The 24,657-nt window shown below is 46.0% G+C and overlaps 1 protein-coding gene and 1 non-coding gene across 5 annotated transcripts in view; both read left to right on the plus strand.

The window, feature by feature from the left end:
• Positions 1-24,657, plus strand: part of LOC121454030 (dynamin binding protein) — a 99,973-nt gene that overhangs the window by 72,530 nt on the left and 2,786 nt on the right. For 3 of the 4 annotated variants that reach the window (XM_041661227.1, XM_041661226.1, XM_041661229.1), the window contains 12 exons: positions 1,542-1,735; positions 2,284-2,383; positions 7,257-7,404; positions 7,939-7,956; positions 8,331-8,530; positions 9,978-10,108; positions 10,887-10,991; positions 17,070-17,198; positions 18,757-19,089; positions 19,429-19,608; positions 20,940-21,138; positions 23,183-23,895. In XM_041661227.1, the coding sequence (XP_041517161.1) occupies positions 1,542-1,735; positions 2,284-2,383; positions 7,257-7,404; positions 7,939-7,956; positions 8,331-8,530; positions 9,978-10,108; positions 10,887-10,991; positions 17,070-17,198; positions 18,757-19,089; positions 19,429-19,608; positions 20,940-21,138; positions 23,183-23,895 (2,450 nt within the window). The remainder of the gene's footprint in view (positions 1-1,541; positions 1,736-2,283; positions 2,384-7,256; positions 7,405-7,938; positions 7,957-8,330; positions 8,531-9,977; positions 10,109-10,886; positions 10,992-17,069; positions 17,199-18,756; positions 19,090-19,428; positions 19,609-20,939; positions 21,139-23,182; positions 23,896-24,657) is intronic. The other variant, XM_041661228.1, reaches the window with a different exon arrangement.
• LOC121454825 lies at positions 16,397-16,499 on the plus strand. Its single transcript, XR_005975342.1, has one exon. It is a non-coding gene; the product is annotated as a U6 spliceosomal RNA (small nuclear RNA).

Raw genomic sequence — 24,657 nt, forward strand, 5'->3', positions numbered from 1 at the left:
TGACATCTGCTGAGGAAGAGCTTTCTCCTCTTCTCCCTCATATACGTCAGGGCTGTGGGCTTCCAGTTCTTGCTTGAGTCAATGGATTATAGTGTGTTGGTGTGCTGACTAATTTTGATACTGAAGTGCCTGGTTGGGCGGGCTGCCCTTCCCTGGCTCCCTTGCTTTGTTAGCATTGCCCACCACCCTCCCCCTCGTTCAGGACCTCCTTGCTTTGCAAGCCGCCTCCCACCCCAGTCTGTAAACACTGACATTCCTAAGGCTTTAGGATTAGGGGCAGTAGAAGAGAGTTTTGAAGAATCCAGTCTGCTGAAAAAACTGTAGTGTGAATACTAATTTTGTTGCTTTTAATTCTGCTCCGACTTTATACTGTATTTACTTAGCGAATCTGTGGGTTTTAAGTAAGTCCTGGACTTTAAAGGAAATTTGGCAGGAGATTGCCTCACTGTTACCTTTCTCCAGTTGTTAATTTAATTTCAATTTGTTTAAATGAGCAAACGCTTCCTCATTTTTTCACGAGCCTCATCCTGTGCATCCAAGTAACAGGGACTGTAAGGGGTAGCGAGGAGGATTACTTCTCTGTCATGAAAGTCTCCCTGTGGATAGCCCTGGGTGCCCTGGAACTTGCAGACTAGACAGGCTGGCTTTAAACTCCCAGAGATCTCCCTTTGTCTCTGCAGTGTTGGGCTTAATGGCATGTGCCAACACACCTGGCAAGATTTTTAAAAATGAAATTTGATTAAGGAACTTAATGCCTATATTTTATACCTGTCTTTAGGACCATTGTGAAGTAACCACCCCCGTGAGTCTTGATGACAGTTGGGCTAGGGATCGTTTCCACACCTAACAATGTGTTGATGGAAATCCCCAATAGTTCCTCACTTCTCAGGCAGGGGATTCCAGTCTCTCTCCAGTTGGCGTTGCTATGTGTTCCTCATGATATTCTTTTTTATTAGCTTTTTGCCTATATTTTTTTTCATAATGTTTAAAACATTTTATCACATCTATTAATCTGCTTTGTGTGTGCATACATGTACATGCACGTAGAGGTCTGAGGACAACCTGAGGGAGTCAGTCTCTCCCTTGTACCATGTGGGTCCCAGGGAATGAGTTTACCAGCTGAGCCATCTCACCGTCCACCCCCAAATTAACTTAATGGGCTGTATTTGATGTCCTTATTTCCCAGCTTGGTATTTTTGCTGCAGACATTATGAACGGGTTTTATATCTGATTAAATAAAATGAGTTCTTGATAAGGCTGGCAGTCCTTTCAACGTCACTAAGAGCCAGGAGATAGTGAATTGTCCTCTGAGAGTGGCTGAGCTTCTTTGGGGAACAAAGCGAAAGGATCCTGCGCAGTGGAGTCCCTGCGGAGATGGCTTGCTGAGCGCCCCATCCCTGTTTACACTGGATGTTTGATCCCATCTCCTGGTGGTCCCCAGTCCTGAGATCGCTGGCCCTCCAGGAATGCTGCTTCCTGGTTCCCAGTGTAGAGCGTCCTCTTTTCACGAAGTTGCTAACGGGTCCTCCTTTCCCTTCCAGACATGACACTCCTCTCTTCTCAGTCTTCATCCCTGGTGGCCCCCTCAGGGTCTGTGTCCCCTGAAAAGCCGGAGCAGAGGATGCTGGAGAAGAGAGCCAAGGTGGTGGCTGAACTCGTGCAGACGGAAAAAGACTACATCCGGGATCTGGAGATGTGCATTGAGCGGGTCATGGTGCCCCTGCAGCAGGCACAGGTGAGAGATGGGAGGCCACGTGACCCTTAGGCCTGAAATGCTGGGGTTGGAGCACTGTGCCATCTACTGCAGTACTACAGTTGCAGGCTGAGTGGCTCAGTGGCGAAAGAACAAAGAATCAGCATAAAGGACAGACTTACTGGGGCACAGTTTCAGGTTTTAGCTTGTGGTTGGTTGGCTCTGTCGCTTCTGAGCCTGTGGCAAAGCAGCGAATCATTATGCAGAGATTATGCAGTAGAAGCAAACTGCTCCCTTCTGGCACCCAGGAAGCAGCGTGAGGAGGGGCCTGACTTCCTCCAGGTAGCCCCTACCTGCTGAGAGACCCTTCTCCTGGTAACTCCACAGGCTTTTAACACGTGACCCTTGGGGTGGGGGGGGATACTCTGGAGATAGACTACACCCTAGGGACAAAGGATGACAGCAGAGATGAACCGAGGTGGGAATGGGTGAAGAGGATGACCTCTGACCTTGGAGTCACACGCTTGCTGTGAGTGAGGTTTCATTCCTTTCATCTCCGTGCATCTCGAGGCTTTCTTTCTCTTGCTCAGGTACCCAACGTCGATTTCGAGGGACTTTTCGGAAACATGCAGACAGTGATTAAAGTCTCAAAGCAATTGTTGGCAGCCTTGGAAATCAGCGACGCTGTAGGTATGAGCTTGTGTAGCTGTTTCTGTCATGGGTGTGGTGGGAGAGGAGTCCTTTGGTGGCCAGGACCCCTCTAGGGAATGACATTTTACATGGTGCAGGGTTTGTGGAGGCCCTGCTTTCTCTCTTACTTCAGTGTGCTTTGATGTGGTTATTGTATTAGCAGTAGAAGCTCTGGGTGTCACAGACAGGATGGTTTTCAGGAGGGTCATGAGGTCAACTTAGTGGAGCGCATTCAGTATTTAGTTTTCAATAAAACAAATGGAAAGTATCAGAATATGCTATGGTAACAGCTACTTGGTATTTATTTATTTATTTTTAGAAGCTTTTATTTCAGTTCTGAGTTATGTGTCCCAGTGGTGACTATAGTGTATTTGCTGCTAGGATGGAAGTCACAGGAAGATCAGAACTTCAAGGTCATCCTCAGCTACATAGCCAGTGGGAGGCCAGCTTGGGCTACAGGAAACCCTGTCTCAAATTTTTAAATCTTTTTGTGGATAATTGTGAAAAATATTCAAGCCAAGCAGTGGTGGCACACACCTTTAATCCCAGCACTTGGGAGGCAGAGACAGGCAACAGGCAGATCTCTGTGAGTTCAAGGCCAGCCTGGTCTACAAAGTGAGTACCAGGACAGGCTCCAAAGCTACAGAGAAACCCTGTCTTGGAAAAAGTAAAAAGAAAAAGAAAAAAATGAAAGAAAAGATTCAGAAAATATTCATCTAATTCTTTTAACCAAGGGGACTTACCCATTACCTCTTGCTCCATGTAAGTGGACACTTAGCAATCAGTAAGCATACTTTAGTCAGTAAACATATGTCTCTAGGTTCTGTGAGTAGGGACTGTAAGGGGCTAGGACAGGTGGCTGTAGCTTAGGGTTGGAGCTGAACTGTTGGCCTGGCTGGGTCTCAGGCTCCATGCCTTGTCACGGAAGCCTCTCTGGACTCTCCTTATAGTGCATGAGTCCAGAGTCACCGGAGGGAGCCAAGGGTGGGAGAAAACCTGGGACAGGAGGATCTCAGAAGGGTCCCTCCATCCCTTATGCCATACTCTGTTGGGATGTCGTGAGAGGAGCTGTACTATAATATCGCTGTTTTAGTAGAATCCTAAAGAAGCCCTTCACAGTTGCAGCTGTCCAGTAAACTCAGCACCATCTAGCAACGTGCCCCTGTGTCATCTTAAGAGTGTCATTTTAGCTGGGCAGGGGGGCATCCCTGCAGTCCTAGTGCTTGGAAGCAGAGGCAGGAGGATTGAAGCAGGTTTCAGGCCAGCCTGGTCTGCATAGTGAGTTCCAGGCCAGCCAGAGCTATACAGCGAGACCCTGTTTCAAACAAGTAAGAGTGCCATTTTAAGTTTGCAGACCTTTTCCAGAAACCATCTGGTTTGGTTTCTCTTTGTTGCTGTCTGGTGCTGGTTGCCATGCCTGTGCCTAGACTGGCTACTAGAGAGAGTGGGATCATTCTTCTGCAGTTCCCTGACATCCTGAGGCTGACATCAAAGCAGAGTCAGGGCCTGCCTTCCTCAGGTGAAACCAGCGCACATGCAGCCGGGCTGGATCTCAGTGGTTTCCCCTGTGAGCCTAGATGGTCTAACCTTGTTTACACAGGAGAAACAGACAATGGGAAGGAAGTTTGCCCATGGTCACGTGGCTCATAGCCCAAACTCGGGTCTTTGTCATTTAGGCTTGTGGCTAAGCTCTGTCATGCAGAACACTAGCTAGCACTGCTCCTGTCGTCGAGCAGTTAGAAAGCCAGGGACCTTGCTGCTAGGGAGATGAGAAGGCACACGTGAGTATGGTGCCCAGCCTGGATTCAGTAATCAGGCGTGAAGGCTGGTGTCCGTAAGATCTTGCCATGAATTTGAAGTACCTGCAGGTGTTTTATGAATTAGGAAAAAGATGAGACATTTAGCTCATCTAAGGAGGATTAATACTCATTTTTCTTCCACTTTGTTTCATTATGTGTTACGTTTGCGCCCTCAGGTGGACCTCACTTCACCAGAGTGACTTCCCCCCTGCTCCCATTTATGCCAAAGATTATAAAGAGTCTTTCTCTGCCTGCCAGCCAGCTCTCAAATAACAACACAGAGATTTCTTATTAATTATGAAAGCTTGGCCTTACCTTGGGCTTGTTTCTAACTAGCTCTTATAACTTAAATTAACCCATTCCAATTAATCTATAGATTAATATAGTGGCTTGTAGCTTTTACCTCTCCTCCTGCATGTCTTGCTTCCTCTGTCACGCTGGTGACCCTGCTCTCTGCTCTCTTCCCTCCCAAAGTTCTCTGTCCCCAAAAGTCCCAACTAACCTCTTCTTGTGCAGCTATTGGCCACTCAGCTCTTTAGTAAGCCAATCACAGTGATGCATCTCTGCCAGGTGTAAAGGAATATTCTATGACAAAAGGTGTTTTAGGTCCCAGCTGGTGTTTGGGGCTTAATGGACGCACTCTTAGGAGATGGATGGTGGGAGCATGGGGTGACATGGTAGGCACAATCAGGGCTCAGATGACTACCTGATCAAGAGGGTCCCCATACAAGTAGTTTCTCAGAGTAAGGAGTCTTCTCCCCTCCCTGGCTGCATCAGGTGAGGACAGTGAGGTGTCCCTTCGTGAACTGGGGCATTTAAGGAGTTCTTGCAGGGGGGAGTTTTGTTCTAAGGTTTGTGAGAATTGCTGTAGGGCTGAGGTCGTTTTGTCTCCTAGAACTTTCCAGGTCAGGATGTCACACTCTGAAGTGACAGGTGTTGGCCCCACGCTGTGTTTGAGTGGACCTCTGAGCTATAATTAGTCTAACACTGTCTCTTAGAGTATGTGAGGAATTACTATAGCCTCAGCCCCACGTTCACACGGTATTGTCTGTGTTTATAGTTCAGACAATATGTTAGGCGATGGACTTCGATATGCTGAGGCATTTATGGGAAAGTAGAATGGCCTTGGAGACGGAAAGGCTCAGATCCAGGCAGGAGGTGCAGCCTTAAGGAGGAGGGTTTGTGGAAGGTGGCAGTGATGTGGGAGGGAGTAGGAGCAGGAAAGCAAGACTGGGCAGTAGCCCCAGTGACAAGCAACCTCAAGGCCAGCATTCAGGTAAACCTGAAGCCAGTGACGGTGGTAGGAAGTGGAAAGAAATTGAGCATCCCATGAAGGAAGGGTCTTTGAGGCTAAGAGAGCTAAATTAAAGCGTCGTGAAGCCACTTACGCAGGGAAGGAATGAAGGAATGAGGAGGAATTTGTTTAATAATTCAGAGAGTTGAGGCGGCTGCTCCAAAAGAAACCCGTGGGCAGGAGAGATGGCATCAGAGTTTGGATCACTCCTGTTCAGCTCCTAGGGCTCCTGCCAGGTGGTTTACAACTGCGTGTACTTCAGCTTCAGGGGATCTGATACCCTCTCTCTGTCCTCTGTGAACACCAGAATATGCCCACACACATAAATAAAATAAAATAGCGTTGTGTGGAACTCGACTTCAGGGTAAGTGCTCTGCCTCATTGGCTGTAAACCCCTGGTCTGTGGATAGATTGCCTAGAATCTGTGAATTTGGATAGAAAAGAAACATTGCGTCTTTGTTTACTTTGGCTGACACTGGCTGAACTGTGACATTCACTGGCAGTGTGACTGTAGGGAGACAGCACCCTGTTAATGTGTCACTAATGGCACGTCTGTTCGTTTCTCCTTAGACTTAAGTTTCAGTCCCACTCAGCAGACATAAATGCTGTTTTAGTTGCTCACCTTTATCACAGAGTGCTCGTGTGGAGATGGCCAAGCTCGATGCTCATCCTGTGATCTGTAATGAAGCACACGTGAGGGGCTGGAGTGAGGGCTGCGGTAGCCAGCACTTGCTTCTGTGCACAGAGGACCTGGGTTTGATTCCCAGCATCCACACGATGACTCACAACTGTCTGTAACTCCAGTTTCAGGGGATCTGAGTCCCTCTTCTGGCATCCAGGGGCACCAGGCACACACACGGTGCATATACAAACATGCAGCTAAACACAAATTAAAAAAAATTAAGCTGGCCAGTGGTGGCACATATCTTTTAATCCCAGTACTTGAGAGGCAGAGGCAGATGAATCTCTGTGAGTTTGAGGCCAGCCTGGTTTACAGAGGTAGTTCCAGTTCAGCCAGGGCTACACAGAGGAACCCTGTCTCGAAAAAGCAATCAATCAATCAATCAATAAATAAATTTTAAAAACCAAAGGACAAGAAAAACACATACCATATTACAAATTGAGGTTTTATTTAATCACAGATATTTAAGGTAGTATAATCAATTGCATTTGTACCCTTATGTTTTTATGTTGTGCACAAAGTTAGAAAACACTGCTGTGGAGGGATATTTTTTTCATCCTTGTGCAGATGTTCCTGAAGAGTATAGAACAAGAGGGTCATATGGCCTGGTCATGTGACCATTGGAGCATGCTTGCAGATGCCATTATCTGTCTTCATGAAGAGGCCTGGAAGCTGTATCAAGGCAGAATGTGTAAATACATGTTCTGAAAAAGAAATATATGGGTGACATAGTTCTGTCAATTGTGGCTTAAATGATTTCTAATTTAAGCGATTACAGGAGTATTTATCAACTTGATGGATTATTTTATTGTTTCTTTTTTTTTAATATTTATTTATTTATTATATATACAATATTCTGTTTGTGTGTATGTCTGCAGGCCAGAAGAGGGCACCAGACCTCATTACAGATGGTTGTGAGCCACCATGTGGTTGCTGGGAATTGAACTCAGGACCTTTGGAAGAGCAGAGCCATCTCTCCAGCCCCTATTTTATTGTTTCTTATAGCAGGAGAACTTGAATGACCATCATGTTTGTCAATATGCTTTGGACTACTAAGAGCAGTCCTGACATTGGTGTATGTTTGTGTATGCTCCAAAGGACCCGTGTTTCTTGATCACCGGGATGAACTTGAGGGAACGTACAGGGTCTACTGCCAGAACCACGATGAAGCCATTTCACTGCTTGAAATCTACGAGAAGGACGAGAAGATCCAGAAGCATCTTCAGGACTCCCTGGCAGATCTTAAGTAGGAGATTCACAGTTCTGCCTTTGCCGCTGCTCTCACCAACCTTTTAGATGCCCCATGGTCATGATATCTCCCACCAACCTTACTTGACACTTAAGTGACACATTATCACGTGTCCTGTGCTGTATCTTGCTCCTTTCTGTTGTGTCATGGGAATCTTAAGTGACTTCCCGATTGTATGGCTTGGTTAGCAAGCCTCTGGTTTCAGCACTAGGAGACTGAGGCACAATTGGAGTAAGGTCAAGTCCAACATAGTCTACACCGTGACTTTCAGGCCAGCCCAGGCCACACAGTGGGGCCTGTCTGAAGGGAGGGAGGAATTGTATGTGTCGCAAACTGAGTCGGCGTTTGTAGCCTCTAAACAGCCGGGGAGATGGCTCGCTGTCTAAGCTGGGATACCCACCCTTGGCATCTATGGTTTCCTTCCATCTGCATGGCTTTTGTCTGCTGAGTAGGCTTGTGGGGATAGTGAGAAGGTCAATGCCATCCGTCTCTAATACTCTCTCTTTCTCTCCTCCTGCTCCCGCCCTATAGGAGCCTGTACAACGAATGGTAAGTCCCCTCATTTGGTGCCTGGTGCACACTATTTATTCAGTGGATTCGTCAGGCCCTCAGAAGGCTGCTTTCATTTCTTCTTAGACAGAAATCTAGACATGCTTGCCAGACTTTTTCTCAGCACTTACCACCAACACCACTTTATTAATTTGCTTAGCGCTTGCTTCTTTTCTTCCCCCATAGCAAGGCTATCTTTGCTGTTCGGCACCTATAGTAGTGCTATCCCTCTGCGGTACAGGACTGGATTTACTGAATAAATGAGAACGGAACGCAGAGTCAGAGACCAAACTGCCTTTGGGGATAGCAGATGATATCCAGAAACACCTTAGCATTGACGGTTGACAGGAGTCCTTTTCCGCTTGCTTTTACAGGGGCTGCACCAATTATATCAACCTGGGCTCCTTCCTCATCAAGCCTGTACAGAGAATAATGCGTTACCCACTGCTGCTAATGGAGTTGTTGAATTCCACCCCAGAGTCCCACCCGGATAAGGTCCCTTTAACCAGCGCAGTGCTTGCCGTCAAGGAAATCAACGTTAACATTAATGAGTACAAGCGTCGGAAGGATCTAGGTGAGAAAGGCGCGTTGAGGTAAAGGAGGTTGCCTGGCTGCCAGGCCCTCCCTCCAAGAAGGCTTTTCTCTAAAGAATTACTCCCCCAGGGGCTCGGCAAGGCAGGGTCCAGGTGTGAGGGGGCCAGGAGGGACAAACAGTGCTGGAATTCGGGGCAGCGGTGGCCTAAGGACAACGTGATGATGAGAAGCCACCAGTCTGGACAGTCGGGAACAAGGAAGGGTGATTAAGAAATAAGTGACAGGCCAGAAAACGCCTCTGCAGGGGGTGGAGGGGCTAGGCCAGTGATTCTCAACCTGTGGGTCGGGACCCCCCCACGCATATCAGATATTTACATTATGATTCATAGCGTTAGCAGTTATGAAGTAGCAGGACATAACTTATGGTTAGGGGTCACCACAACATGAGGAACTGTATTAAAGGGTTGCAGCATTGGAAGGTTGAGAACCACTGGACTAGCCAGTGGTGACGGAGGGTTCTTTGTCACAGTGTCCTATCACATCCTTGAAAGCAGCCCGTGTCAATACCTGCTTAGGTTATTTTCTGACTCATCTAATTTGAGTTTTACTGATCCCTACTAAATTCACAGACCCTTTTATTATCGCCTGTGCCCAGTAGCTTGCTTTCTGACATAGGCCCTCATCTCCCTGTCCAGCCCTGTGCAGCTGGCTAGCTGGATGCTCACCCATTCCCCTGTGGAGTGAGCTGAACTTTTTTATTCTGTCATAGCTCGCACCGAACACTCACAGGCGCGGCATGGTGATTGCCCCTAGTCAGGGTTCAGAGGTCAGAGCCTGCTCTCTGTGTGCTGTGCTTGCCTTAGAGCAAACTTCATGAAAACCCTGCTTGTCTGCTGTGGCTTTGGAAGCTCTCTGCCCCTGGAGCCCTTCCTTTAGGTTCAGCCTCCTGATCCAGGATGTCCTTTCTGCTCCTCCTCCACCATTCCCATCCACTGTAATCTCCAGACTTTTCTGTTCGACACAGTGGCTTTCCTTATATGCATCATTGCATATAAATAACTCATTTGTATACATGACCATCACATACTAATCTTAGATGGTTCAAAAATATTAAGCTCGAAGAGGTAAAATGGCTTTTATAAAGCCGAGCCCTGATTAGTGACAGCCCTGGGTCTTGAACTCACAGGCATCCTGACCTTACATCTCTGCTGTCTTTCCTCCTATCTCAGGCCCCTTCCCTGGCCGCCAGTCTCTGTCTGCCCGGAGAGCCACACTTCTGTCTAGACTGGTTCTTTGAACCAATATTTTGTCTGTTCAGTTATAAGTTATCGAGGACAAGCACTCGTTTCTGTTTGGGTTAATTTCATTTTATGCTCCTTTTTAGAAAAACCTCTGTGTTTCTGGGCTGATACAGTCTCATTGAGTTCAGGCTGCTGGAGGAGGGGGATGGGACCTTTTTTGACCAGTGGCCTTGGCTTGCATCCTAGTGCTTAAGTACCGCAAAGGTGATGACGACAGCCTCATGGAGAAGATCTCTAGGCTGAACATCCACTCCATCATCAAGAAGTCCAACCGGGTCAGCAGCCACCTGAAGCACCTCACAGGGTTCGCTCCTCAGGTGAGCTCCGTGCTTGCAGCATGTCCGGCAGCTCTGCAGGCCCTGGGGACAGCTGCTGGCATGGCTTGGCCCGGGAGCCTTCTTAGTGTCTCCTTGGTTTTGCCTGTTAATGGAGATAGGGCCCTTCAACTACCAAGCTGCTTACAATGTGCACAGAGGCAAATGAGGAGGCCAGCTGGCTCACATACACTAGCTGTCGTGGTCTTCCTACCTCTAAGGCGTTTATAATCTATTCAGAGAACCTGATGCACTGTGCAGACATATAAGCTAGAAGGGATTTAAAAGATCACCTAGATGAATGCCTTACGTTTCGAAGAGGCAAACGTGAAAGGAGGAGATGGAGGAATTTGAACCACAGCTTGGCAGTTGCAGTCTCCAGACTTCATCCTGCACCACACCCAGGTGGAGACGGGGTGGAGAGTACACGGAGCAGAGAATTGCTCTCTGCCTTTCACGCTTTGTTTCTGTTGTACACGGGAGATCGGTGGAAGCATGAGTCTTCACCTGAGAGGGAGCAGGGGAGGGGCTGCCAGTCCGGCCAGGACACAGCAGGGTAGTCAGTTTGGAAGTACGCAGGTCCACATGTGATCAGAATCCAGAGTCATAGAGGCAGGTCACCAAACTCAGTTTCTTATGAAAGGAAACAGCAAATATATATATATATATATATATATATATATATATATATATATATTGGTGAAAGATGTTTCTAAGATATTTTCCCAATAAGGTCTATTGAAAAAAATCCAGGTTTTCTAAATGCACTCCTTTTGAACAGCTAAAAGATGAAGTATTTGAAGAGACAGAAAAGAACTTCCGGATGCAGGAGAGATTGATTAAATCTTTTATCCGAGACCTGTCCCTCTACCTCCAGCATATCCGGGTAAGTGTCAGCGTGGCCCCAGTCAGGGTCGCTCTTCCTCCTCTGGCCTGTTCACAGAGCCCTGGTTAATGAAAGCAATCTGTTCTGAAATGACCACTCTTCCATGGCCAGTGATTTGTATAGATGTTGTCTTCATCAATATGGTCTTACCATCAGTTTGTGGGGAGCCTTTGCAACAGCCTGAGTTGTTGGCCAACCCCTTTGGCCAAGAACTTGATTAGATGTAACCCATACCCAGGACTGAAGCTTCATTTAGTGATGAGAGATATCTAGTCAGGGGCTCTGTTTTTTGGCAATTTCATTCAGGTCGCCTTCACTATATGTACATATATAGGAAGCTTCTATGTGAAATGGCCTCAAATGGCCCTTAATTTTAGCTGTCCCTCCCTCCTGGTTTGATCTTCCTGTTCCAGTCCATCCCTTTGCCCCTTCCCCATGCCATCACAGTCTATCCATAGCTATCTATTCTATTTCCCCTTCCTGGGAAGATCTGTCCCTACCCCCAGTCCCTCACTCTGCACCTAAGCTCTGTGGGTCTACTGTTGTAGTTTACTAATCTAACATCCTAACATACCTAACATCCACATATTAGCAAATGCATACCATATTTGTCCTTCTGGCTCTGGGTTACCTCACTCGGGATGATTTTTTTCTAGTTCCGTCCATTTACCTGTGAATGCCATGATTTCATTTGTTAACAGCAGAGTAATATTCCATCGTGTAAATGTACCATTTTTTAACCCATTCATCCATTGGTGGACATCTGTGTTATTTCCAGTTTCTGACTTATGACTGGATAAACAATGAACATGGTTGAGCAAGTGTCTCTGTAGTAGGACAAAGCATCCTTTGGGTATACGCCCAAGAATAGAATCAATTCCCATCTTTCTGATGAACTGCCACAGATTTCCATAGTGGCTGTGTGATTTTGCACTCCAATGGAGGAATAATCTCCTTGCTTCCCATCTTCACCAGTGTTAGCTGTCACTTGTGTTATTGATCTTAGCATTCTGACTAGTGTAAAGTGGAATCTCAGAGTGGTTTTGAATTGCATTTCCCTGATGACTAAGAATGTTGAGCATTTCTTTACATGTCTCTTGGCCATTTGAGTTCCTCTTTTGAGAATTCTCTGTTTAGATCTGTAGCCCATTTTAAAATTGGATTATTTGTTTTCTTGATATCCAGTTTTTTTGCATTCTTTATATGTTTTGGATATTAGCTCTCTATCAAATGTGGAACTGGAGAAAATCTTTCCCTATCCTGTACTTAATCACTTTGTCAAATGATGGTGTCCTTTGCTGTAGAGAAACTTCTCAGTGTCACGAGATCCCATTTATTCATTGTTGATCTTAGTGTCTGTGCTAACGGTGTTCAGGTCAGAAAGTCTTGTCCTCTGCCAAGGCTGTTCCCCACTTCCTCTCTTATCAGGTTTACTGTGTCTAGTCATACGTTGAGGCTTTTGATCCACTTGGACTTGAGTTTTGTGCAAGATGATAGACACGGATCTATTTGCATTCTTCATCATGCCGACATCCAGCACCATTTGTTGAAAGTGCTGTCTTTTATCCAGTGTGTGTTTCTGGCTTTATCAAAAATCAGGTGTCTATAGGTGTGTAAATTTATATCTGGGTCTTCAGTTGGGTTCCATTGATCAGTGTGTCTATTTTTGTGCTAATACCATTCTGTGTTTATTGCTATAGCTCTGTAGTACAAATTGATATTTGGAATGGTGACACCTCCAGTAGTTCTTTGATTGTTCATGATAATTTTATCTGATAATTGTCACTTTAAGATCTGTGAAGAATTGTGTTGGAATTTTTATGGGGATTCCATTGAATCTGTAGAATGGTAAGATGGCTATTTTTTCAAATGATTTTTTTTTATTTTTACGTTCATTGATATTTCACCTGTATGCATATCTGTGTGAAGGTGTCTGATCTCCTGGAGCTGGAGTTTCAGGCAGTGGTGAGCTGCCATGTGGATGCTCGGAATTAAGCTTGCATCTCTGAAGAGCAGCCAGTGCTCTTAACTGCCGAGCTGTCTCTCCAGCCCCAGGATGGCCATTTTTACTATATTAATCCTGCTGGTCCATAAGCATGGAGCTCTTTCCATCTACTGATACCTTCTTCAGTTTCTTTCTTCAATATCGTAAACGTTTTAGTCTTAGAAATCTTTCACTCGCTCAGTTAGAGTTACCCCAAGATATTTTATATTTTTTATTGAGGCTATTGTGAATGGTGCAGTTTTTCCTGATTTCTCTCTCAGCCCATTTGTCATTTGTAGTATAAATTTTTTGTCAGCTAACTTTGTACCCTGCTACCATGCTGAAAATGTTTATTCACTGTAAGAGTTTCCCGGTGGAACTTTTGGGGTCACTTATGTGTACTATCATATCATCTGCATATAAAGATACTTTGACTTCATTCCAATGTGTACCCCCTTGATCTCTTTCAGTTGTCTGATTGCTCTGGCTAAGACTCAAGTACCATACTGAATGGTATGGAGAGAGTGAGCAACTTTGCCTTGTTGCTAATCTTAGCAGAATTGCTTTGAGTTTTTCTCCATTTAAGTTGATGTTGGCTGTGGAGTTGCTATAAACTGCCTTTATTATGATGAAGCATGTCCATGTATCTCTAATCTCTCCAGGACTTTTATCATGAAGGGGTATTGGATTTTGTCAAAGGCCTTTTCTTCATCTAATGAGATGATCATGTGGGTTTTGTCTTTCGGTTTGTTTATGTGATAGATTACATTTATTGATTTACATATGTTGCCCCATCTTTGCATCTCTGGGATAAAACCTCCTTGATCATGGTGGATGATCTTTTTGAGGTGTCTTGGATTCAGTTTGCTAGTATCTTACTGAGAATTTTTGCATCTATGTTCATAAGGGGAAATGGTCTGCAATTCTCTTTCTTTATTAGGTGTTTCTGTATGAGGGTTAGGTATCAGGCTGTGGCCTCATAAGATGAATTGGGTTGTGTTCCTTCTGTTTCTATTTTGTGAAATAATTTGGGAAATCTTGGCATTAACTCTTTTTTTAAAAAGTCTGGTAGAATTCTGCACTAAATCCATCTGACCCTGGACTCTCTTTTTGGTTGAGAAACTTTTAATGGCTGCTTCTATTTCACTAGGGCTTATAGGTCTCTTTAAATTATCTATCTGATCTTGATTTACCTTTGGTAAGTGGTATGCATCAAGAAAGTTAAGCATTTCTTCTAGATTTTCCAATCTGGTAGAGTACAGGTTTTTAAAGTCCATTCTTAGGATTCTTTGGGTTTCCTGGTCTCTGTTATGTCTCCCTTTTCATTTCTACTTTTGTTAATTTGGATTTTTCTGCCTTTTAGTTAGTTTGTATATAGGTTTGCCAATCCTACTGATTTTTTTCAAAGAACCAGCTCTCTGTTGGTTTTGTTTATTCTTTGTACTGTTTTTTTGTTTGTTTCTATTTTATGATTTCAGCCTTGAGTTTGGTGGTTTCTTGCTGTTTACTCTTTTGGGGCATGATTTCTTCTTGTTTGCTGTAGATCTTTCCAATCTGCTATTGAGTTACTAGCATGAGAATCCTCTCGTTTCTTTATGTAGGCAGTGCTGTGAATCTGCCTCTTAGCCCCTCTGTCATTGTGTGCCATAAGTTTGGTTATGTTATGTTTTCATTTTTCGTTCAGTAGTGAGTTCAGTTTCAATGAGTCCATACGCTTTCTACTGTTTCTATAGTTGTTGAAATCCAGCTTTAATAGATGAACAGATAGGATGCAGGGTTGTTTTTTGTTTTTTTTTTTATTTTCCTGTAGTGTTGAGACTTGCTCTGTGCCCGATTATGTGGTCAGTTTGAGAAAGTTCCATGAGCTGCCGAGAAGAAGGTATACTCTTTTGTGTTTGGTCGAAATGTTCTGAAAATATCTGTTAAATCCATTTGGTTTATGACATCAGTTGGTTCCAATATTTCTGTTTAGTTTTTGTCTGGATGACCTGTCCATTGGTGGAGTATTGAAGCTCCCACTATCAGTGTGTGAGGGTCAATATGTGGTTTAAGCTGTAGTTATGTTTCTTTTCTTAATATGGGTACCCTTGTGTTTAGGGCATAGATGTTAAGAATTTCAATGTCCTCTTGGTGGATTTTTACTTTGAGTATCTAGTATCCTTCCCTATTTCTTCTGATTAGTTTTGGCTTGAGGTCTATTTTGTGAGATATTAAAATGGCTACACCGACTTGCTTTTTAGGTCCATTTGCTTGGAATCTTTTTCCATTATTTTACCCTGAGGTCTATCTCGATGTTGAGGTGTATTTCTTGGCTGCAGTGCAGGGGTAGATCCTGTTTTCGAATCCATTCTATTAATTTGTGTCTTTTTTGGGAGGAGTTGAGAGCATGGATGTTGAGTTACCAATGAGCAGTGTCTGTTGACTTCCGTTATTTTGTCCTTATGGTATGGTTCCCCCTCCCCCACTCATTTTGATTTGCTGGCCTGGGATTATTTATTACCTGTGTTTCTTGGGTGAGTTTAACCTCTTCAGGTTGAAGTTTTCCTTCTAGTACTTTCTGTAGGTTTCTATTTGTAGATATTTACTGCTTATATTTGATTTTATCTTGGAATGTCTTTCTTTCTCCATCTATTGTGATTGAAAGTTTTACTGCATATAGAATCACGGGCTTTACGATAGTTGTGTTCCTCCCTCCTTTGAGGTAAAACTCTACTGCAGTCCATAGATTTACACCACCACACCCTACGAACGGTTATTTCTTTAAGAGGAAGTAAGAAAATAATCACCTTTGACATTAGTTCTCCACTAGAGAAGAACTGAGGAGACTCCTCAGTCTATCCTGCTGACAATGTATAGGCTTTTTTAAAATATATGACTCCTCGTATATGTATGTTTTTAAGAGTGAAATACCTAAAAGTGTAATGAACTGTGAACGTATGAGACACGGGCAGTTTTTACTAAGCGGTTTTGTTAACTTTTGAAATACACTCATGGAGGTCTTCTGTATTTGGATTTCATCTGCATTGATATCAATACAGTAGGTGTTTCCTAAACTTAAACCATCAATCATGTGCCAAGCAGACAACCTAGCTCAGGACGCAGAAACAGTCTGGATGGGTCAGGAGCCTCTCCTGTGCAGTTCACTTCTTCAGCGCGCAGACAAGGAGACACCAAGGCTCAGGGAGTCACGCCACCTGACAGAAGATGCTTCTGTAGTGATAGGAGGGTGGAGGCCATCAGGGGAGCCAGAGTCAACGGGGGAAGCAGAACAGGTTGTCAAGAGGGAGGCTGAAGCAGCTGTCCTCAGGAAGGGGCAGCATAAGCCAAGACTTGAGCAGGGAGGCCATTGCTCATTAATCCCCCAGGAATCATCCGGTTCTGAGCTGATTTGTTTACGGTGAATTAAGAAACTCTTGGGTGCGTGGTTTGTCAGCACATAAACTTAAATCAGGACATTACAGAAAAGGTTAGCATGGCTCCTGCTCGAGGATGACCCACAAATTCACAAAGCCTCCCACATCAAAAGAGAAAAACTCTTCCAGGTCCATTCTGAAGAACTTAGGTTTGCTTCCCAGCACCCACCTCAGATGAGCAGCTCACAGTCTGTGACCCCTCTTCTGAGGGGTGTGATGTCCTCTTCTCGCCTCCACAGGTGTCCACATGTGCATACACACAGTTTTTAAAAAATCTTTTTGTTTGATTTTGTTTTGTTCAAGGCAGGGTTTCTCTGTGTAACCTTGGTTACCCGAAACTCTTTGTAGACCAGGCTGGCCTTGAACTCAGAGATCCATCTGCCTCCCAAGTCCTAGGATTAAGGGTGTGCGCCATCACTGCCCTGCTCTTTTGTTTTTTATTTTTTAACTTAAACAACAAGACCTTTCTCTGACTGGGGTACAGAAAGATGCTAAGCTGATAAATCCACCAGTCGTTCTATACCATAGTTCTGTTCTCTGCACCCCATCCATCCTTTATAAGGGCATGCATATTTCAGTGTGAAAATATTGCAAGAGAAGGGACTTTGCAGGCAGATTTGCCATTACAAGCTACTGCTCAGGTGACTTTTTATCTCACTTTGTCTTTCTCACGGGCTCTAGGAATCTGCGTGTGTGAAGGTGGTGGCAGCCATGAGCATGTGGGATCTGTGTATGGAGAGGGGACACCATGACCTGGAGCAGTTCGAGAAGGTGCACCGTTGCATCAGCGACCAGCTCTTCACGCGCTTTGTGAGTGCCTGTCCAGCCTCGTTTCCAGGCTTGGCTTCCTTCCCAGAGCCCTCTCAAAAGGCAGCTCACACCAAAAGTCCCTTCCCGAGGCCTGAGTCACAAGCTTTAGTGTGCGGCATCAGAGTTTGAGGCAGAGCGCGGCCAGTGTGGGGACAACAGAGCCTGGGGATATTCTGGGGTCTCCCCATAACTTACGTTATTTCAGAGGACAATCTAGGGTGAAAAGCTAGGAAATGTAGTCTGGTGGATTCACTGAGTATACTGATCTCAAAAAAAATTTATTCCTCCACATTTCTTTTCCAGTTAAAATATCATCAGTAAATGACTCCATAGAGAAAGTGCTACAGGGGCAGATTGCTTAAGAACTTCCAGAGAGAAGTGGGGGCCGTTGCCAGCAGATTGTGTAGCTTTGTTAGAGCCTTCTGCTGGGAGGAAGGCTAAAGTGGGAGGGCGGGCATGCACACTGGGAAACTTACAGGGGCTCCCGCAGTAAATTCTTTTAATGGTATGCCACTAGGCTGGGACAGCTCAGCTCCCAAAGAGCATGAGGACCTAAGCTCTTGTTTTGTTGTTTGTTTGGTTTTGATTTTTCAAGTCAGGGTTTCTCTGTGGAGCCCTGGTTGTCCTGGAACTCACGTTGTAGACCAGGCTGGCCTTGAACTCAGACATCTGCCAGCCTCTGCCTCCTGCATGCTGGGGTTAAAAGGCATGTGCCACCATGCCTGGCCTGAGGACCCAAGTTCTATCTCTAGTACACTTATTAAAAAAGAGCCGGTGTAGTGGCACACTCTTGTTTGTTTTGGTTTTTTGAGACAGGGTTTCTCTGTAGCTTTGGAGCCTGTTCTGGAACTAGCTCTTGTAGACCAGGCTGGCCTCGAACTCAGAGATCCCCCTGCCTCTTCCTCCCAAGTGCTGACATTAAAAGTGTGTGCCACCACTGTCTGGCACACTCTTGTAATCTCTGCACTGAGGAGGCAGGGACAGACAGGTGGCTCACTGACCAACTGTCCAAGCTTACTTGGTGTATTTCAGGATGGCAAGAGATCCTTTCTCAAAAGGAAGGTAAATGGCCCCTGAAGCATGACACCAAGGGTGCCCTCTGGTGTCTGCACACATGCAGATGATACACTACCGAGTGCTTTCGTATATTTTTATGTGTTTAACAGCTACTCTCAATGTCTGTCTTTCTAGAGGAATAAGAGGAAAATCCTCTGAAAAGTAAAAGTGGGCATTGCCACACGGTAATGACTGGAAACTGAGCGAGAGGACACTTCCCAGACTTAACGATTATCTGCAGCTAAAATCAAGTGTAGATAAGTGCGTGGCACAGGGTGACCACACAGACTAGTCACACATCATAATGGAGTATACTTTAAGGGGTGGTGGCAAAGGCCTATTATGAGAACTGCAGGGTGAAGTACAGTAGGGCGTGCCTACGGGTCTACACAGAGTCACCTTAGAGCAAAGAGGGGTACAAGGCATGACCAAATCAACCTTAAAGTGCTTTGGAGACAAAAATGAGATCCTGACCAGCTACCTGCCTTTCTTGTCCCCACAGAAGGAGAGGACTGAGCGGCTTGTCATCAGCCCCTTAAACCAGCTGCTGAGCATGTTCACGGGGCCCCACAAGCTGGTGCAGAAGCGCTTCGACAAGCTTCTGGACTTCTACAACTGCACTGAGCGTGCAGAGAAGCTCAAGGACAAGAAGACTCTGGAGGAGCTTCAGTCAGCCCGGAACAATTACGAAGCCCTGAACGCCCAGCTGCTGGACGAGCTGCCCAAATTCCAGCAGTATGCCCAGGGCCTCTTTACCAACTGCATCCATGGCTACGCTGAAGCCCACTGTGACTTCGTGCAGCAGGCGCTGGAGCAGCTGCAGCCCCTGCTGTCGGTGCGTCCTTCCCTCTGCTAGGACCGCGTTATCTCTGAAACACAATGGGTGCTTTCTAGAATTCTTGGTAGGGTCATTTGGTCTTGCCATCAGGGACTGTTGGTCCATTCTTGGTGTCTTGAAGCCTGGGGTTGGTCCATCTTGAGCCATTTCTAGAAGGGTCAGCTCGCAGGCAGTGACAGAGCTCCTTGTCTCTTGCATCAACTGCCGTTTTGACGCCTAATTCAGCCAACTACAGTTGACCGTAGTGTGTGTAATTGGCTCTGAAGACTTTGTCAGGCCCAGGGATCTTTCATCTGTGTTCTCTTCTTTCCTGTCTTGACTCCCTACGGTCTACAGTCACTGAGAGCCACTGACCGAGAAGGCAACTTGATTGCCATCTTCCACGAGGAGCACAGCCGGGCCCTGCAGCAGCTTCAGGTCTTCACCTTCTTCCCCGAGTCCCTCCCTGCTCCCAGGAAGCCCTTTGAGAGGAAAACCACAGACCGCCAGTCATCCCGGAAGTCCCTTCTTGGCATGGTGAGTAGGCACCCAGTGTGGTGCCCAGTGCTGATGGACACATGGGCACCTGAGCATGTCACTTAGCTTCATCATCTCTAACCCAGATGGTAGATGATAATCACCAGCCCTGCATCACAGGGCGATCACCAGACTTAACTAAGTTAACATGGGGAGTCGCCCAGCACATAAGCACTGTGCAGATAGATATTAATATCGAAGACCTATTGTGCTTCTGCATGGGGACAGCTTAGTGGCAGTTTTGACTTTTCATAATAAATGGAGAATAAGAGACTATTGGGCCTGTTCCATCCCAGGCTGTTTCCGGAGCATCACCAATGTGGCTCTGGTTCCCGACTGGGACCACCTGGAGTCTTGATGTGAATTTCAAGCTGCCTTCTGGAATCCTTCTTAGTAAAGCATTGATACATGGATGAGTTCATGAAGGGGAATGAGTTAGAGATTTACTCAGGCCTATTTTTGACCATGTATTAGAAAAGTCAGCACAACCAAACTATTAATGACTTTTCACCTGGAGTGGCATTGTAGTTTTTTTGTTTTTAACAGTTCTTTCCTATTTTAAGTCTGGGGGTAAGATATTCCAGATCATGTGGGTGCCTAGCCAGAAGGACCAACCAATGATCTTCCTTCCGTAGACATTTGTCCCATAGACTCCCACAGACAGCCAGTTATTACCTTTAGCTTTTCATTTTTAAGATTTTTATTTTAAATTATGTGTATATAGGTGCCTAGAGTCCAGAAGAGGGAGCTGCCGTTGCAGATGGTTATGAGCCCTCCGACATGGGTGCTAGTTTTCTACCAGAGCAGAATTACTTTAATACTCATTATTTAGGTGTATCTAGCAATGTGATAGAAGATCACATTGGGATTTGGATTTTAAATTTCATTTATTTTGATAGTAGCCGTTGTACCAAGGCCTTACGCGCGCTCAGAATGTGCTCTGCAGTTGGCTGCACCCTCCCTACCCCAGTATTGGGTCGTTTAGCACTTTAGTCAAATTTTTGCTTTTCTATTTTTGCATAAAATAAGGATGTTAGCTTGCCTCATGCCTTCAGAGACATCAAAACGTTGCCTAAAGGACAATTTTTACCTAATGCATCCTGACTTGATTATGAAAGTATCTTTTGTAGGTAGTTGAGTGGCTGAGGGTTGTGCCTTGCTCCTGAGATGGTAGATGAGATTAAATACGAGGCTAAGGTGATGGCGGGGTTCTTACTGTCCTGTGCTAGGAGGACATCCAGGTTCTTATGGTCCCATGCTAGGGAGACCACGGGGTTCTTACGGTCCCGTGCTAGGAAGACAGCGTGGTTCTCACTGGCCTTGTTCCTCAGCCGAGCTACATGCTGCAATCAGAAGAGCTGCGGGCCTCCCTGCTGGCAAGGTACCCCCCTGAAAAGCTCTTCCAGGTGGAACGGAACTTCAACGCTGCTCAGGACTTGGATGTCTCCCTTTTGGAAGGCGACCTGGTGGGTGTGATAAAAAAGAAAGATCCCATGGGCAGTCAGAACCGCTGGCTCATCGACAATGGAGGTGAGGACTGCAGGCTCTGGGGAAATGTGACCCAATGAGGAAAGACATGCGAGCTTTTGGTTAAGGGGGTGTGATCATAGAACTGTCCTGGTTTCTAGAGAGAGTGTGGCACCCAGGTTGATAGTGAAGCCACATGCTTCGGATTGCATTTTTTTGACAACTTTCAGAGATTCTGTTATATTTATTTTTCCTGAAACTGTTGCCATGGGTTTTTTTTTTTTTAAGTCACCCAGGCAGCTGCCCTCTGAATCCGTAAACTGTATGAATTAAAAACCTGTGGTTTTGTTAGCTGTCCCTGTAATAATGTTACTTCATGGCTGTTTAGAGAGGGACGTGAAATCAAACACTTCACAGCTTTCTTTATTTGGAGGAAGATTATAGACTTTAGTATAATCCCTTTTCCCACAATCTCCAAATCCACAACCCCAAGTTTAGACCAACAGGGCTCTTTCAGAACCTGTTTGCCGCAGGGCAGGGCTCACAGTCATCACTAGCCTTTCCAGCAGGAACCCTTGTCTGTCTGCTGTGGAGGGTGGGGAAATAGATAAATGTTTTGGTTTGAGGAATATCCAATATTTATGAGTTCCAAAGCTTCCGGCCTAAGTATTCTAAGTAGAGTTTGGGGGGTATAGGCCAATTTGAGCATTTTGGGGGTTTCTTTAAAAGCTTCTTGTGGGCTGGGGAGGTTGATGAAGAGCCCTCAAGGTCAGTGGTTTAGAGTTCAGACTCCAGAATCTATGGGAAAAGCCAGAAGACATACCTCATACTACATCCAAAGACATCCTGCCACGTGGGATCCCAGCCAGGATCATCCCTCAGCTCTAGAAACCTGGATTCCTTCCTGAGCAGAGTCCTGGGACAGAAACAAAGAAAAATTGTGATAAGATTAAAATGCCAGCGTTTAATAAGAAAGAAACCGTAAGGGAGACATTCTTTGGGCATGGAGTTGCATGCCCAGGGACTGTGCTCCTCGGATTTCTTTCTTATGAGAAACATCTTTGTGTTTGAAATGTGTGGCCCGGAGCCCTCCATCATCACCATAGACATTTTGTTGAGGTGCACACGCTAGACTCAGCGTCCTGCGTTATAGTACTCATGGCAGTCCACGGCTTTCCATGACCCTAAGATGGTTCTGGTATATGGAGAGGGCAGGCACAGATGGCCTTACTGAGCGACTCAGCACAAGGACAACCTTGAGATCTGTTTTTGACATGGTGTATTTGAATTTAAGCTTACCCGAGTCTTCTCTTGTGTGGTCTGGGCATCCTGTTACATTGTCTTTTGTGCCTGTTGCCAAACGTGATACTTTTGTTTCCTTTTTTGGTCCTGTTATTTTGCAACAAGGTCTCTCACCTTGTGGCAAGGCTATCCTTGAACGTGGAGTAATCTTTCAGTTTCAGTCTCCTGAGTGCTGAGGTCACAAGTAAGAGCCGCCAAATTTTGGTGTTTCATTAGTTATTTTTAAACAAACATGATTTGTTTTGTGTTTCTCACCAGCCTGTTAATTGCCCACAGACATCCTTGTCATTTTCATGTTGTGCTGCTATAATAATGACCTGGAAGGCAGCCACTGGTTTGGGGCATTTTCTGGCTTTGGCTGTTGCAAGCCATCAGGTCACTAAGCACTTGGGTTTTGCCTTCCTTGATCTAACTTTTTTTTTTTATGAGTATGGTGATTTGGCTGCATGTGTGTCTATGCACCACATTTGTGACTGAAGGTAGTATTGAACCTCCTGGAATTGGACTTTATGAATAGTTGTCAGTGCCTTGTGGATATTGGGAATCGAACCCAGGTCCCCTGGAAGAGCAACTGGTGTTCTTAACTGCCCAGCCATCACTGCAACCCCATCGACGTAGCTTTTAAATTACACACACACACACACACACACACACTCACACACACTCACACACACTCACACACACATTCACACACTCACACACAGACTCTCACACAGACACACATTCACACACACATTCACACACTCACACACACACTCTCTCTCTCTCTTGCTCCAGCTTTAGCTGCTGTTCTTTCCTTCTGCAGTCACCAAAGGTTTTGTGTACAGCTCCTTCCTGAAGCCCTACAATCCTCGGCGCAGCCATTCGGACGCCTCCGTGGGCAGCCACTCGTCCACAGAGTCAGAGCAGAGTAGCTCCTCGCCCAGGGTCCAGCGGCAGAACAGCAACAGTGCCTTGACCTTCAACTCCAACATGACTGTGTCCTTCACCTCAGGGCTTTCCCCAAAGCAGCCCCAGGACGCCTCTTCACTGAAGGAATGTGACCAAGGAACTCTTGGTCTGTCCTTGAATGCCGGGAGTGCAGAAACTGGGCCTTCCAGGTGCTTTTCAGACCCAGACTCCACCTGCCAGCTTAGGTCAGGGGACTCTGCAGATGGTGCCAGAGACGTAAGCCAACCTGTTTCGACCCTGAGGGGCTGCCAGCGAAGTTCCAGGCATCCAGAGGTGGTAGGTTACTCTGTACCAGGGCGAAATGAACAAGGTAATGACTCGGTAAAAGGAAGTGCAAGAGCCTATCCAACTCCAGAAGACAGGAACCCAAGAGCCTACCAGACTCAAGAAGACAGGAACCCAAGAGCCTACCAGACTCAAGAAGACAGGAACCCAAGAGCCTACCAGACTCAAGAAGACAGGAACCCAAGAGCCTACCAGACTCAAGAAGACAGGAGCGCAAGAGCCTATCCGACTCCAGAAGACAGGAGCAGAGGGCTCGGAAGCAGTGAGACGGAAGGTAACCAGGTACGCACACCCCGCCCCTGTGTGGCTCCCAAGCAGGGGCAGATGTAGAGCGAGTACAGGAGAAGGCCAGACGGGCTGTAACCCTATCCTGTCATACATGTCACAGAACCCCACTGTCTTAGGGAGCAGCCCCCCTCTCCTGCACAGAGCTTCCACAGACACTTCCAGGCCCCTTCTGCTTTGTCACTGGATGCCAAGATAAAATCTGTTTTTACTCTTCAAACCTATGCATTCATCCAGTGTAGGGGCTGCTATTTAACCTACCCAGCCAGGCTTTTGTCCCCTAGCTCTAGCTTTATTCCCAGAATTTAGAAATGAAGGTCAGTGCTGTTTCTGCTTTTCCTGTTTTTGCATGCCCTGCTCCTGCCTCATGAGCCAGGTGTCCCTTTTCTCTCACACATTTTGGTCCCCCACGGAGTCGAGGCTGCACCCGTGTTGACAAGGCTCACACAGCAGTGGGTTTCCTGGTTAGTCATAGATGTGTTATGTTGCCATGGCTGGAGTCTAGATTCTAAAAGCCTCCTCCCCAGTTCGGCTTTCATGTCCCAGGAGAATGTGACACCTGCTCGCTTCTGCCTGCCGGTTCCCTCTGCTGACAGCCTAGGGCAGGTTTCCCAGTTCTGGACCCGAGTGGACCGCATCTTCTGACTTATTGACAGGGGGCTCAGTTCTAGCCTCATCAACTCCTGAGCCTGGGCTGTCCTGAAACATGGCCCTTGTGGCCTCACGGCTTCTCCCATCACTGGAGTCCTCCCCTTCTCC

Source organism: Microtus oregoni, unplaced genomic scaffold (assembly GCF_018167655.1).
Source record: "Microtus oregoni isolate MIOR12 unplaced genomic scaffold, Mior012 000012F_ref0000307, whole genome shotgun sequence".
NCBI lineage: Eukaryota > Metazoa > Chordata > Mammalia > Rodentia > Cricetidae > Microtus > Microtus oregoni.